General features: G+C 37.9%; 1 protein-coding gene across 3 annotated transcripts in view; it reads left to right on the top strand.

The window, feature by feature from the left end:
• The window catches only part of REV3L (REV3 like, DNA directed polymerase zeta catalytic subunit), a 262,767-nt gene that overhangs the window by 208,658 nt on the left and 37,196 nt on the right, over positions 1 to 16,913 (top strand). For all 3 annotated transcript variants that reach the window (XM_089664511.1, XM_089664520.1, XM_089664519.1), the window contains 6 exons: positions 6,177 to 6,295; positions 6,719 to 6,860; positions 14,409 to 14,653; positions 15,153 to 15,261; positions 15,605 to 15,811; positions 16,760 to 16,869. In XM_089664511.1, the coding sequence (XP_089520637.1) occupies positions 6,177 to 6,295; positions 6,719 to 6,860; positions 14,409 to 14,653; positions 15,153 to 15,261; positions 15,605 to 15,811; positions 16,760 to 16,869 (932 nt within the window). The remainder of the gene's footprint in view (positions 1 to 6,176; positions 6,296 to 6,718; positions 6,861 to 14,408; positions 14,654 to 15,152; positions 15,262 to 15,604; positions 15,812 to 16,759; positions 16,870 to 16,913) is intronic.

Here is a 16,913-nt window from a genome sequence, read left to right on the forward strand (position 1 = left end):
TGATGCAGCAGGCTAGTCTGTTTTGCTGGAATTTCATTGCAGCAACTGAAAATGCTACTATTAGTTTGTATGGCCCCCACGTGCTTGTATGCATGCTTGACAACGTCGGGGAATGCTCCTAATGAGACGACAGATGGTATCCTGGTGTATTTCCTTCCAGATCTGGACCAGGGCATCACTGAGCTCCTGGACAGTCTGAGGTGCAACCTGGCAGCGTCAGATGAACAGAAACATGATATCCCAGAGCTGTTCTATTGGATTTAGATCAGGCAAGCGTGAGGGCCATTCAATGGTATCAATTCCTTCATACTCCAGGAACTGCCTGTATAATCTCGCCACATGAGGCCGGACATTATCGTGCAGCAGGAGGAACCCAGGACCCACTGCACCAGCGTAGGGTTTGACAGTGGGTCCAAGGATTTCATCCCGATACCTAATGGCAGTCATGGTGCCATTGTCTAGCCTGTAGAGGTCTGTGCATCCCTCCATGGATATTCCTCCCCAGACCATCACTGACCCACCACCAAAACAGTCATGCTGAACGATGTTACAGGCAGCATAACGTTCTCCATGCCTTCTCCAGACCCTTTCACGTCTGTCACATGTGCTCAGGATGAACCTACTCTCATCTGTGAAAAGCACAGGGCGCCAGTGGCAGACCTGACAATTCTGGCGTTCAATGGAAAATACCAATCAAGCTCTAGGGTGCTGGGCAGTGAGCACAGGGCCCACTAGAGGACGTTGGGCCCTCAGGCCACCCTCATGAAGTCTGTTTATGATTCTTTTGGTCAGAGACAGTCACACCATGGTCTGCTGGAGATCATTTTGTAGGGCTGTGACAGTGCTCATCCTTGCACAAAGAAGCAGATATCGGTCCTGCTGGTAGGTTAAAGACATTCTATGGCCCTCTCCAGCTCTCCTAGATTAACTGCCTGTCTCCTGGAATCTCCTCCATGCTCTTGAGACTGTGCTAGGAGACACAGCAAACCTTCTGGCAATGACACGTATTGATGTGCCATCCTGGAGGAGTTGAACTGCCTGTGCAACCTCTGTAGGGTCCAAGTATCGCCTCATGCTACCAGTAGTGACACTGACCCTAGCCAAATGCAAAACTAGTGAAAAACAGCCAGAAAAGATGAGTAGGGAAAAAAATGTCATCCCCTCTGCCAACTGACCAGATCAATATCCTAGGAGTTTAAATGACTTGATGCTATACTCTGACTAAAAAGTGTTCCTTTAATTTTTTTTTTGAGCAGTGCATTTTATATTGAGTAAACTCAGTATCTTCCTTGGTGCACACTTTTGATAGGATAATGTCTCAATCCTTGTAAATTAACCATTTTTAGAATAAATTGACTCTGGGGATTACCTGGAGGTAGTGGTTAAGTGGAAATCCTGTGTGCCTTTTTTACTACATATAATGATGTGAAGAAGTCTTTGCTGAAAATTGTGGGGAGCCAGCGCTCTATGAAATCAGTTGGATACTTGCCCTTCACCTGCTCTGGCATGCCCACTATGCAGACATTGTTTCTTCTTGATCTATTCTCCATATCTTGCACTCTGTTTGGTGACTAAGTGCAGTTTTTGTTAATTGTGTTTCTCTTGTCAAAGTTGAAACCTCACCTCTCATCTTCCAAGGCACTCAGCCTGCCTTTCACGGAAGAGGTGCACTCTAGTTTACTGCTTGTCATGGCAGAGAATTGCCATATCATGCCAGAGTCTCTGAAATTATTTAATGTATTACATTCCCTTGAGCATCCCTGGATACAGCACCATTCAACACAGTAGATGGAATAGGAAAGTGCCCCTTCCTCAGTGCTGGCTGGTTGCTACACTGTCGCTGCCTGAGTCCCCCTGTTTATCCCCTGTTACTATTGGCTTCATATCCACTATGGGAGTCTATAGCAGAGGTGAAAGAAAAACGCTGTAACTTACTGGCTACTACTTTATTGTGCTTCCTTGGATGGCACTGTGGATTGATGCCAGTTTGGGTGGGTTGCTCAACCGCTGCCTGGTACGCCTTGTTCTTTGTCATGGCGAGAGCCAAGAGGAGGACAGCGGTGTATCCTGTGATAATCTTCAAATTCTCTGGGGAGGAAAGAGAGAGAGACGAGCTTTTGAGATTGAAGACTTCCTTGTGTTTCATTTATTTTTGTCCGTTGGCTGAATTTTATAAGCATGTGTCTTTTCTAGTCAGTTTACAAGGGAAAAACTTTTTTTTTTCAGTAGAAGATCTTTAGTGGAACATTAAGCCTATTTGCCTGCTTGAAGTTCAGTCTTTCTACAGAAAATATGATTGTCTACAGTGCTGTGTGGTGAACCTGTGTTTTTAACACAGATTTGACACCTCAAGGTTAAACAATCACTTAAAAAAAAAATTAAAATTTCCCCCTCAAAAAAAAACAGCATGCTGCCTGCCTTCCTCCCAGTATCAATTGCTTTGGGGGTGTTTCCCAAAGAAGTAGGGCCCCCCTCCCAAAGCACTGGTGCCCAAGTGCTTATGAGCTCTTGACTCTTCTGTACACCTGGTGCTCAGGAGAGGTGTCAACTAAAAGGTAGCTTATATGCCACTTACGTCCCTCCTCCCAGGTGAACTGCATTTAGGGTCCTTGGGACCCCTTGCCAATTTACCATGCATGTGGGTATAAAAGCAAGAGTCAACAAGCACAATAAGGAAAACATCAAATTGTTCCCGATTATTTAAATTCGAGGTTTCCGAGATGTTTAAAACTTCCCTTGTCGGATCCCTCTTCAGGTTTTCTTTGGAGTCCAGAGAATCAGCACAACTCTTTTCTCATTCACTTATCAACAGTCCATAGAGAAGTGAGGTTAAAATATACTGTATATAAACCCGTCACCTTGTAAAACAATCTATTCAGTTTAAAAATAGAAACAAAATATATTGTATATTGATAAAAAAAAAATACATTTTTTCCCGTTTTATAAGTGATAAAAGCAAAGCAGAGGGACTGGCAGGAGCATCAGCGAATTCACACCAAGGAAACAATACAATGAGAAGAGGATGCTTTTTCATACAAGTACATAATACAGCAGGCACATATCAGGAATCTGAAATGTTGGGTTTTTCATACTCTTAAAATGGTCTAAAAAATTCACCTGCAGGCTCAAAAACTGTTGGACAGCTTACTGTACTTTGGATAGTTGACCTTTTGCTACAGTCGCCTGATACACATTTATGACTGTGGCATGCCAGGTAAATACTGTTGGATGTCACAAAGACTATCTGCTCTAAAGGATTCACTGGGAAAATTTCCCAATTTTCTTATAAACCTAACTCTAACAATAAATAAACTCAATTGGTTGTGAACTGTCACATCAGATGCACACTAAGGCCCAGTTCACATCTGATATCTTGGGATTTCAGGCAGAATCGCTGCCATTCTGCCTGCAATCTCAAAACATACTGCACTAATGGAAAAATCCACCACACGTGTTCAGATGCCATTCATTTTCGATGGCACCTAAACGAGGTGTGGTTCTGCCGTGATAAATCACGCTGCAATTGCAGCAAACTGCATCACCTGATCACCGTTTTCCCACTGTTGCAATGCGTTTTGAGATCGCAGGCAGAATCTGCAAACGCCAAATGTGAACTGGGCCTTAAGGTTACACATGACAGGTTGCAGCAGCATGCTTACATAACATATATCTGCTCACAATGAAGAAATGTGTCCTGCATGCTGTCAGTTCTTTGACAGCTCTTTTTTATGTGTATATAATGTTCCTCATTGATTGAAAGGATTTCCTTTAACATTTAAAATGATTCTGACTACATCCTGTAGTAGTAACACGAAGGCTTTACTGCAAATAACTGGTTAGACCAATCCTAGGAGCCATGACCGTAGATTTTACCTGCAGCTTCACCTGTTGGTAAATGCCAATAACTTTGAGGCTATATTCACACTTGAGTGATTTGTAGCTTGAAGCTCCAAAAATGCTAAAAAAAAAAAAATCAATGGTGTCTGTTCACATGATCAAGTGTGAACAGGCCCCATAGAGCACAATTTATTTTTTTTTATGTTTGAGCGTTTTTGGAGCTTCAAGCTATAAATCACTCAAGTGTGAATGCAGCCTAAGGCAGAATGGGCATAAAGGTATAAATCTTCCAACCAGCGCCTTGTGTTTTTCAGCTGCAATAAGATATGCATTGGTTGTGTAGTATCATGGTGTAATTTGTTGTCTAGTACACACAGCCTACAATAGAGTAAACCTTCACATTCCTTTGTCAGCAGTTTGTCTTCAAATATGAGGCATGCTGCATGGAATTGCATGGGTTAATGCATGAACTCTTTCTGTAGTCTGCAAACTGACACTTCTGTGAAGAAACTACATATCCCAAATCTTAGGGTCTCTTATGCAGTCCATAGAAGGTTCGTTTATTGGCCGATTTTTCGTCCGACATAATAATCGGACGATTTTCACACTGTTAGTGGGGCAATGGTGTCGGCCTATTTTCGCGGTTCCTCCTCATTTCTTCTATTGGTCATGCTGGAAAATTTGTGAAAAATTGATATTCGCAATCCTTGGTGGCAACAGAACGACCGATGTTTCGTTTTTTGGATGAAAAATCGGCAGATAAACGAACCGTCTATGGCCTGCATTAGTCTAGTGTTTTGCAGGTGAAAGCTGCATAGAACCTAGATTTAAAATAGACACAAGCAGGCAGGTCAATGAGGAAGAAGATGTGTTTCATCATATTAGCACTCCATATATGCAGTGCAGAGGAAAAGGCAAGGAATGGATTGGGCGCTGCACGACTAAGAACAAGAAGTTGCTTTCTCTTTAGTGAACAGGAATAAGTTAGGTGAATGAATACATGGATATAGTGGAATCAATCAATCATGCTACACTTGCAAGCACAACATATGAGCCCATCATTTCATGGTAAGGCAAACAAATGGCACAGGGATTATACCTACACTAATGTTTAGAATAATGGACAGCGCCACTGGGAACAGTAATAATAAAAATATAGGAAGTGTGGAAGAGCAGCTAATCTTACCCTTGAAGCAAGGTTCATATAAACCAACTAGACATAGAAGACAGCACTCCTCATAGAATATATATCTCCAAATATACAAATAAAAAGTGCAATAAAATATATAATAACTTAATAAAAGTGCAAAAATTATTGTGAATACAATAAAAATATTGTGAAAATTTGACTATAAACAAATAAATCGGTGTCCAGCAAACGTGTCCATATGAAATAAATGTCCAATAATCATATATAGTGTCCCAAGAATAAGTAGATATGTGCTATTTTCTTCTGTAATAAAAATTCAATGTGACTTAACACAAAACACTGTGCAAAATCCACCACCGAATGAAATGAATAAACTCACCAGAGCTCCATGCTGGTAAAGTTATAAACCAGCAACAAACGCTTAAGCTCTGGGAGAAACAATCTGTAGAGTCATAACCAGCTGATTGAAAAGCACTTCAAATGACACTAGGCTCTTATATTGAGAATGGGCTCAAAGAAGAAGAGGAAGGAATCCACATAGTGTAAAACCATAATAAACATTTATTAATTTAAAAATCTCTCCAATGCGCTCACATTTTGCAGTGTCAGAGCCGACATAAAACGCATGTTAACCATAAGAATCAAAAGGTTTACTCTGGTCTCAATGGACGCTGACAGCTCACTCAATGTGGTGACGTCACCTCCGAGGCCCCACCCAAATACCTACACTAATACCTAATTAAAACAACAAAAACCTATGAAAGTGTACACACTGTCTACCATGGAGACCATTATATGTGGACAAATGGACAAGAAATAAGAACAGTGACAGAGTTGTAGTACGTTGACTTCATAGAGTCAGTATGTAAGAAGCAAACAAGTATTTCTCAGTGTTTCTATACCAAGGTTCCTGTAACTTCTCTGGTGGTGAAATATATATATATATATATATATATATATATATTATATATATTATATATATATATATTATATATATATATATTATATATATATATATATATATATATATATATATATATATATATATGTATTAGTACTTTTTTTCTAAAAAGAAAATGCCTAAACGTTGCTTTGCTTATACTGTATAGATAATAATATTGCTGATTTAGATTAGTATTTGTTTTTTTTTTGTTTTTAATTAAAGTATCCTGCCATTCCTATTTTCCAGGTGGCTCTAACTAATTATACTTTTGAAAATGTGGCCTTTCATGTCCTTCACCAGAGGTTCCCTCTTTTTACTCTTCGGACATTATCAGATTGGTTTGATCATAAATCAGATGTTTACAGGTAATGTTTGCAGAAAACTGATAAAATCCACTTTTCAGTGTTTTCTGAAATCTCTTCTTTTTTCAGAAATAAAACAAATTGATCATAATAGTACAAACGTTTCACAATGTAGATTTTACCATGACAAGCACACCTGGAGGCTAGAAGCTGTGACAGTTGTCTTTGTGTATGCAAGCAGTGGGACTGTTTTCTTGATTTCCCCCTTTATAAACAGGCTCTATACTATAACTTCTGTGTCTAATTCTTTGGCGTGAAATATTGTAGCAGTGTTTGTTGCTTTTCAAGGATCGTAAATCTCACATTTCATATATGCCATGTGTAAATTTTGAGTGTTGACATTTTTAAAAAATTGAATTTCCTGCTGAACTAAGATGTACAATTCATATGTGTATTTTTCTTATGCAAATCTTGATGTGTATACAGATGGCGGATGACAGAACATTACATGAGCAGGGTGCATGGGACTCTCCAGTTATTGGAACATTTGGACTTAATTGGAAGAACCAGTGAATTGGCGAGACTTTTTGGCATTCAGTTTTTACATGTTTTAACCAGAGGATCACAGGTAAAATATGAGCATTTTTTCTTTAATTTATCTTGAAATACAAATATGTCCTCTAAGGCCCCTTTCAGATGGGGCAGACTCTGTCAAGCAGATCCACCTGCTCAGCGGGGGGATCTCTCCACTGATCTCCGTTGAGCAGGTGGATGAGAGGTCTGTGTCTGCTCTGCTATGTAGAGTGGACACAGGCACCGCCCACTGTTCTCTATGGGAGGTCGGATGGAAACAAACAGTCTGTCTGTTTCCATCTGACAGTCATCTGATGCACCAGACAGATGGGAAACTGATCCCCATCCATCTGTTAGCGGACAGGATTGGATTGGACACCGGAAGTTGTCAGCTGACACAGAGAGCTATGGATGGTCCAATCGGGTCCACCTGAAAAACTGACAGACAGACTCGATCAGTCTGTCAGTGTGAAAGGGACCTGAAGGATTCTATCTTTTTGCACCAGCATGGATCGTGGCAAGATAATTTATGATAGGAGCATATTTTTTTTCCTCTTCCTTTTTACTGTAGTGCTGCTGGACCATGTGCTTTAAATAGTGCTTATGTTGTAAAACAAGATTTCCTATATAAGGCATTAGGTTTCCTTTCTGCTAAGGTGGTTAATAAAATACCCAAATAGTGATAATAAGGAATATGTTACCACTACAGCAAGTATTGAAAAGTATTTTGAATCAGAGAATTTAGATAAACAATTACCACATGATAAAATTGTGCATTGTTATTGGAGGTTATATGTTAAATTATGTTCATAGAAGATGTGAGAAAGAATATAGAATGTTACATTGTGTGGAGTGAAATGGGCAAACAAAATATTAAACCGATTTGTTGCAAACCTTTTCATTTTTAATTGTTCTCATTGTATGTTGGAGGCAATTAAGAGAGGATTTCATAAATAGCTGGGACAATTACTGTTAATACCCATGAACAGAAGTATATTTAACTTATAAATCTAATATGCCTCCCTTGAATAACTTCCTCACACTTGTACATCTTTCTCTTTAGGTACTATTCACAGGAATTTATGAGCATTAGAGCTTTTTTTTTTTTTTTCTTGTATTAAATTGAAGAACTATATATTGCTAGATGAATGAGATAATCCCTTGTGAGGGCTTATGCTCTAAAAGAATAAGTGCCTCCGGTAACTTTACATGCTCAATCCAGCAGATCAGTTGGTGTTTTATAGGCTTTCTTAACCACTTCCAGTCCGGACACTTTTACCCCCTTCCTGACCAGGGTAATTTCAGCTTTCAGTGCTATCACACTTTGAATGACAATTGCGCGGTCATGCAACACTGTACCCATATGATTTTTTTTACCAATTTTGTTAGACAGATAAAACTTTATTTTGGTGGTATTTATTCACCGCTGGGATTTTAATTTTTTTTGCTATGTAAATGAAAATGTCCAAACATTTTGAAAAAAAGTATTTTTGTCATCATAAATCTTGGCCAAAATTTATTCCGTTATTGTTTTAGTAAAAAACAAAAATAAGCCAAATTAGTTTATAACCAAAAATTATAATTTTTAAACATTTTTTTTACATTTTTTTTTTTTAATATTATTTTTTTTATAATTTTTTTAATATATATATATATATATATATATATATATATATATATATATATATATATATATATATATTGTCACCCTAGCAGTACAGTGTCACCATGGTTTCATTGTGTCGGAGGACATAGTGGGCACCGGATCGCGCACAAGCAGGGTGCGGGGAGGCCGTTTATAAATTACCACCCGACCCTGCAGTGCCACCGTCCGGCCATTTATATACAGCGGCCGGTCTGGAAGTGGTTAACATCAAGCATCTGTTGCCCAGCTTTGTAAGGCCACCACCTGGTCTTCAGTTCTTACTTTCTCCAGCTTGTTGTCTGGGTCTGGATGTAGCCTTCAGTTTCTTCAAGGTTCTTTTAGCTGCACTTTAAGTTGCATCTTTGACCATTGTTTGGTCTGTTGGCACTGCTCTATTATGACCAACCCCTTTGTTTCATTGCGTGCGTGCGTGCGTTTGTGTTTTTGCCAGTTTATAATCACAGAAGGTAGCAGCATATAACTCAGGGTCTTTGAATATCAGGCCTGTTCAATACTATTGCCAAGATATGGAATTTACAGGCAAGTCAAATTTTTTTGGGTCAAACATGCTGCAGCCATTGGTGATCAAGACAATTATGTATTTGCAACTTTTAACAATGAAAACCAGCGCAAACCCACATGATCAATTACATTACTCAGTTTAAAAAAACATTAATGTGCTAATAAAGTAAATTATATATAAAATATATTGATATATAAAAATTTAAAATTATAAGTCCAGTGACAAAAAAGCAAAGTGACAAAAAATCAAAAAAATCAAAAAAAACCCCAAAAAAAAAAAAAAAAAATATATATATATATATATATATATATATATATATATATATATATATATATATAATTACAGTCCCGTGACAAAATTAAATCAAATTAAATTATAATATATTTTCCATTTGATTCTTCCGTGTTACTGATCCCTTCACCATCCACCAGTGCAGAAATCAACATTAACCGCACTCACCAGATAATGGTGAGTCACACGCCTTTCAGGATTGTTAAGGGCTCCTGGACCCCCTTTACTTTGTCTGAGACCTCCAAGTGCTGTTTCCTCTTATGTCTAGGTACCTCTTCTGCTTACTCCTCTCACCGAATCCCCCAAAGGAAAATCAGGAAGAAGAAAAGACCATAGCGTGATACCGCAGTAACTTCTCCTCAAATTAATCTCTCCAGACCACTCACATTCTTTTGCGGGGTATAGCCCACTTTTTATTCAAAACAACAGCGATTCTCTTCAAGAATGATCCACTTTTCATGTACACCGATTATACAAGGACCCCACAGTTTAGTGTGCAGCAGGATGGCAGACCTCAGCTACAGACTCTTCTACTTAGGCTAAGATGGCCCCTTGGAACGCACCGCTCGGCGTGCGCTCCACTCACCGGAAATGACGACGGACCAGGCAACCGGAAGTGCGTCAACGCGTTTCGCCCCACCCACAGGGCGTTATCAAGACGCTCATTACCACTTCCCAGCCGCTTATAAAGCTTTGGGAGATCCCTCCCACTAATTCCTCTGGCACAAAAACCTGGATACAAGCATGTCAATCACCGCCATCCATCTGCACACCCATGTGGGGTCCCTTTACATCAGAAACCATTACAAGAAATATATTGCTTAAAGGACACATTACTTCAAAAACATACTTTACTTAAAAAACATTCTTTAGATAAAAAATAATACTTTTAATCCTAAGTCTTCAACCCCACACACAAGGGAGAAGACCAATAAAAATAAATGCAAGTAAAAATAAATAAAAATAAAAATAAAAATAAATATAAAAATAAAATAAAAATAAAAGTAAAAATAAAAATAAAAATAAAAATTTTTTATTAAAATAAAATTTTTTTTTAAATAAAAATAGAAAAAAATATATAAAAAATAAATAAAAATAAATATAAAAATAAAAATAAAAATATAAAAATAAAAAGAAATAAAAATAAAATAAATATAAATCAAAAATAAAATAAAAAAGAAATAAAATAACCTAATTAAAATAAAAACCTAATCATGAACACGCACTACGGACCTATAACTGGATATTACCAATTCGACAAGAAACAGTTTATATCAATATCTACATTCAACCCATTGGGATGCAATGTACCCATTTGATAAATCCACTTTGTTTCATTTTGGGACACATTTATTACCATATTACCTCCCCTCCATGGGGCTTCTACTCTATCTATCCCACAAAATTTCAACGATGCCGGATCTCTATTATGATATCTTCTAAAATGATATGATAAACTATGATGTTTGAATCCCTTCTTTATGTTCCTAATATGTTCTCCCAATCTGGTGGCAAGTTTCCTAGTTGTTCTCCCTATATACTGGAGCTTGCAGGGGCACTCCAGCAGATAGGTCGCATGCGTACTATCACATGATATGAATTTATTGATCTTATGGGATCCTCCATTATAACAGGATTGAAAAACCTTTATTTGCTTCTTTTTATCCCCTTTCAGGGTTCTACAAACCAAACACCTCCCACATTTGAAAAAACCAGCCCTATCCAAGAAAGTAACCAATTTTTTAGGTACATCTGGAACATTTTTAACAAGTCTAGACCTTAAAGTAGTCGGTTTTCTATATATAAACAAGGGTTTACTAGGTAACACTTTCCCAAGCGTTTCATCCCTCATCAAAATAGACCAATATTTTTTAATTATGTTTTCAACTAATTTGTAATGCTTAGAATATCCTGTGATAAAAGCCACATCCCCCAACTTGTTTTTACTTGCTTTTTTCTTAAGAAGTTCATCTCTACTAATCTTTTTAACCTGTTCTAATGAAACAGCCAAATTTTCTTCTCTATATCCTTTCTCCCTAAACCTTTGCAATAACACCTCAGCCTGTTCCAAAAAAACACCATCATCACAATTACGTTTGATCCTAATAAGCTGACTCTTAGGGATGGATTTGAGCCAATTTTTATGGTGACAACTAAAACTTGGGATATATCCATTCCTATCTACTTGCTTGAAATATGTCTTAGTGTAGAACCTGTCATCTTTCTTGTAAATTGTCAGATCCAAAAAATCAACTGCCACCTCACTAATATTTTTAGTAAATGATATGTTATAAGAATTAATCCCCATTTCTTGGATAAACTCCTCCAGTGTCTCTCTTGTACCTCTCCAGATTATAAAGATGTCATCGATAAATCTTCTATACACCAGCAACTCTGTGGTTTGTTTCTTAAAAATAGCTTCATTTTCCCACCTACTCATGAACAAGTTAGCCACCGATGGTGCATACTTGGCCCACATGGCCACGCCTCTTGCTTGCCTATAATATTTCCCAGAGTACCAAAAGTAGTTATGTGACATAGCTAAATTTAAACTATTAAGTAAAAATTCAGTTTGTTGTGGTTTTAAGCCTGCCTTAGCCTCCAAGGCCCATCTAACAGATCCTAATGCATCCGTATGCCTTATGTTAGTGTACAGGGAATTAATATCCACACTCGCCATCACACATTTCCCCTCTTCCCTTATTCCCTTAATCAGATTAATCAGATCACCACTATCCCTCAGGTACGCTGGAAACATTGGAACTAGAGGTTGTAGAAATTTATCCACATATTCACCCAGTCTACAAAACAATGAATCTATCCCACTAACAATGGGTCTCCCGGGGGGTTTATTAAGATCTTTGTGAATTTCATTTTTATTTTTATATTTTTATTTTTATATTTATTTTTATTTCTATTTTTATTTTATTTTTATTTTTATTTATTTTTTATATATTTTTTTCTATTTTTATTTAAAAAAAATTTTTATTTTAATAAAAAAATTTTATTTTTATTTATTTTTATTTTTACTTTTATTTTTATTTTTATTTTATTTTATTTTTATTTTTATTTTTATTTATTTTTATTTGCATTTATTTTTATTGGTCTTCTCCCTTGTGTGTGGGGTTGAAGACTTAGGATTAAAAGTATTATTTTTTATCTAAAGAATGTTTTTTAAGTAAAGTATGTTTTTGAAGTAATGTGTCCTTTAAGCAATATATTTCTTGTAATGGTTTCTGATGTAAAGGGACCCCACATGGGTGTGCAGATGGATGGCGGTGATTGACATGCTTGTATCCAGGTTTTTGTGCCAGAGGAATTAGTGGGAGGGATCTCCCAAAGCTTTATAAGCGGCTGGGAAGTGGTAATGAGCGTCTTGATAACGCCCTGTGGGTGGGGCGAAACGCGTTGACGCACTTCCGGTTGCCTGGTCCGTCGTCATTTCCGGTGAGTGGAGCGCACGCCGAGCGGTGCGTTCCAAGGGGCCATCTTAGCCTAAGTAGAAGAGTCTGTAGCTGAGGTCTGCCATCCTGCTGCACACTAAACTGTGGGGTCCTTGTATAATCGGTGTACATGAAAAGTGGATCATTCTTGAAGAGAATCGCTGTTGTTTTGAATAAAAAGTGGGCTATACCCCGCAAAAGAATGTGAGTGGTCTGGAGAGATTAATTTGAGGAGAAGTTACTGCGGTATCACGCTATGGTCTTTTCTTCTTCCTGATTTTCCTTTGGGGGATTCGGTGAGAGGAGTAAGCAGAAGAGGTACCTAGACATAAGAGGAAACAGCACTTGGAGGTCTCAGACAAAGTAAAGGGGGTCCAGGAGCCCTTAACAATCCTGAAAGGCGTGTGACTCACCATTATCTGGTGAGTGCGGTTAATGTTGATTTCTGCACTGGTGGATGGTGAAGGGATCAGTAACACGGAAGAATCAAATGGAAAATATATTATAATTTAATTTGATTTAATTTTGTCACGGGACTGTAATTATATATATATATATACAGTATATATATATTTTTTGGGGTTTTTTTTTATTTTTTTGATTTTTTGTCACTTTGCTTTTTTGTCACTGGACTTATAATTTTAAATTTTTATATATCAATATATTTTATATATAATTTACTTTATTAGCACATTAATGTTTTTTTAAACTGAGTAATGTAATTGATCATGTGGGTTTGCGCTGGTTTTCATTGTTAAAAGTTTTTGGTCCTTTGTACCTGTGCACAGCAGCATCTCACGGGGATTTGTATGGTAAATAGGAAGTCCTGAGCGCTGAGGTTTTGTTTTTTTACAATTATGTATTTGCGGCTACTCAATCCTGCTCATTCTCCAGCATCATTATTATTAGAAAGCATCCAAGACAGCAGGGTGCTTCTCGGTAACATCTTTTTAATATATTATTGTTTTGTACCCCTTAAGTTTTAGCTTTTAAGTGATTTAAAGTGTCTGGCAATAGTATTGAACTTTTTGTCTCAATAAAACTCCAAAAGTGACAGCACTGGGAGAAAAATATTTGGCACCATATGGCGTTGAAGGGTTACTTCCAGTATCTATACTCCCAGTGTTACCAAAGCTCTGCTTACCTAGTTTTACAAGTAGCAACTTTCTCATACGAACATAAACGCCCCATCCTTCATGTGACAGTGCAGACCTGCCAACAGGTTGCTTAGGCACCTAACATTGCGTTATTGAATGATGTTTGCGTTTTTGGGTTTTTTTAAATCAGATTTTATTTTTATCAGATAGGTGTTTTTTTGTTTTGCTTTTTATTTTTTGGATTTTTTTTTAGACATGGTCATACAGACATCACAAATTAAAGAACCATGTACAGAGGCACACAACTATACAGAGAAAACTGTATGTTTTAAATAATGGAATACAATCACATGCATGGTCATATCAAGTAATAAAGTGGGGGGTTCTACAACGGTATCAAGTGCACATGTATTCACTTGCCCATCTCTAGCACCAGAGCCCTCTCATTCTCCTTGAACTTAGATCTTAGAAGATTGTTGGCAATTTCATAGTGGTGTAAGTTTGGATGTATTTTTTTTGTTTGTTTTCTTTATTATTCAGAAAGTATTCCTATTCCAGTAAAGCTAAATAAATGAAAAATGTATATTTTTTTTTATTTCCCTAGTACCGGGTTGAGTCAGTGATGCTACGTATTGCTAAGCCAATGAATTACATCCCTTTAACACCCAGCATCCAGCAGCGTGCTCAGATGAGAGCCCCCCAATGTATCCCACTTGTAATGGAGCCGGAGTCCAAATTCTACAGCAACTCTATTTTGGTTCTTGATTTCCAGTCTTTGTACCCCTCTATAGTGATTGCATACAACTACTGCTTCTCTACCTGCCTGGGGAACATGGAGAACCTGGGGAAGTAAGGACTCTGCTTTTTTGCTTCTATGTATGTTTGTGCTGTAGAAATAAATGAATAATGTAAGCATGTACTGTATATTAAGCTGGCCATACATGGGCAGACATTGTGTTGAGACCCAGAAGGTGATAGAGATCTGACCATTTGATTTGTTGTAGCCTCACTTTTGCTATGTATATTCACAGTACTACTTACTGCACAGTGTGACACAAAAGTGGGAAATAATGTTTTATCCTTGCTGATTAAGATACAGAAAAGGTTGTTGGAATTGGTGCCGAAAGAATTGAGATTTTTACAAGAGTGGAGATTTCCCTTAATACTAAAAATATTATTGCTATGGATGATAGTTATTTGAATTAACTACTTGCCATGTATTTATGGAAAGATTTACAGCATACATGTAACCATACTATGGTTTTGCGTGAGATTGCGTTTTTTGTATTTGTCGATAGCTTCTGGCTGTAAACTGAACAAACAGACAGTTATATGATGTGTTTTCCAGGTGTGAAGAGTGCAAATTTGGCTGCACATCGTTGTGTGTTCCCCCAGACCTGCTACATCAACTTCGACATGATATTACAATATCTCCTAACGGGGTTGCTTTTGTAAAGGTAAGAACACCTGGCATTCCATCGTTTATTGGTTTCTTTTTATTTCTTAAAACTTTTTAAATGTTGTCAACCCTTTAGATTTGGAAAAACATTCAGTGGGGGTACAGCAAATTTAGGGACAAAAGCTTTTGGCAGTTCATAAGAATTGGATCCCCAGTACTTAATGATGGCTTTAAGTTGCCTAGGCTTTTCATATGCATCTTGGAAAACTGATGTCGCCAGGCCTCCTCCCTGTTTATCTGTGTAAATCTAGCTTGGTAAAACTTTTCACTTTGTTGTAGCTTCCCTATATTTTTTTCAGTTGTATCCACTACTGATATTTTTTTTATTTTATTTTTTTTAGGCCTCTGTCAGAAAGGGGGTGCTGCCACGTATGCTTGAAGATATTTTGAACACCAGGATAATGGTTAAGCAGTCTATGAAAGAATACAAACATGACAAAAGCCTTACACGAATGCTTGATGCCCGTCAGCTTGGTCTGAAATTAATAGCCAATGTAACTTTTGGCTACACTGCTGCTAACTTCTCTGGGAGAATGCCATGTGTGGAGGTAAATGACCTACAGAGAAAACAAAAGGGCTTCAAGGGAAGTGTGCTTTACCAGATAAAACTCTACTAAAAATGGAAAAGTAATGAGTGCATACTAACAATACCCAAAGGCTGATTCAGCAATATAGACCAGAGCCAAGTGGCAGGATAGCCCTCGTGAAGGTAAGTATCAGCACGACCCTGGAGTCACCAAGACTTGCCAGCTAGCGTGTTTCACAGGACGGACCCTCTTCATCAATTATAACAATTTCTTATGTACTGTATATTTCTGCCTTTTTATCCTATGTTCTTTGAGCTTCTTTGTCACTTATTTCACAGTTCTTGCTTACATTTGATTTGGTGACGATTTGCAAGAGTCTGCATTTGTGTAAGAACCATTTAATACTTGTCTGTTTTGCTGCAGTAAAATGCAAGTTTTACTGCCAAAAATGCATTTCACATACAAATCATGTTAAACCCTTGTATCTAGTTCACGTCTATGCACTGTAGTTAAAGCGAAACTTCACCCAAAAAGGGGACGTTCTGCTTGTTTACATCCTCCCCCCTTCCTCGCCATATTTGGCACTTTTTGGGTGGCGCGAGTACTTGGTTTTGACAGGTACCTACTCCCACGTCCGCCAGATGCACCGTGGTGATCTGAGCTGGAAGTCCACCCCCCCCCCCCCCCCCCCTCCTGCAGCCTGGACTACGGGACCATTCATAAAGTGCAGAGCGCTTCACGCATGTGTAGTAGGCAACTGACTGTGAAGCCACAAGGCTTCCCTGCCAGTTTACCTTACTTAAGATGCTGGTGCCTGTACCTAAAGCCGATTGAAGAATCTGTCACTTACTGTTAATAAACAGTTGGAAGAAAAAAAGTTGCAGGTTGAGAAACTTAGGTTTTTTATGTTATGATGCACATAGGTTGGAATCCTTATGCGTAGCTGACATATGCCATGTTTGTTATTAGGTTGGAGACAGCATTGTCCACAAAGCTCGGGAGACCTTGGAGCGTGCTATAAAGCTGGTCAACAGCACCAAGAAATGGGGAGCCAAAGTGGTGTATGGTGACACTGACAGGTATGTGTTATTTCTTGATCTATAGTACAAGGCCAGTTCTATAA

Source organism: Staurois parvus, unplaced genomic scaffold, assembly GCF_062004578.1.
Source record: "Staurois parvus isolate SC_StPar_1 unplaced genomic scaffold, SC_StPar_1.0 ptg000048l, whole genome shotgun sequence".
Lineage (NCBI taxonomy): Eukaryota > Metazoa > Chordata > Amphibia > Anura > Ranidae > Staurois > Staurois parvus.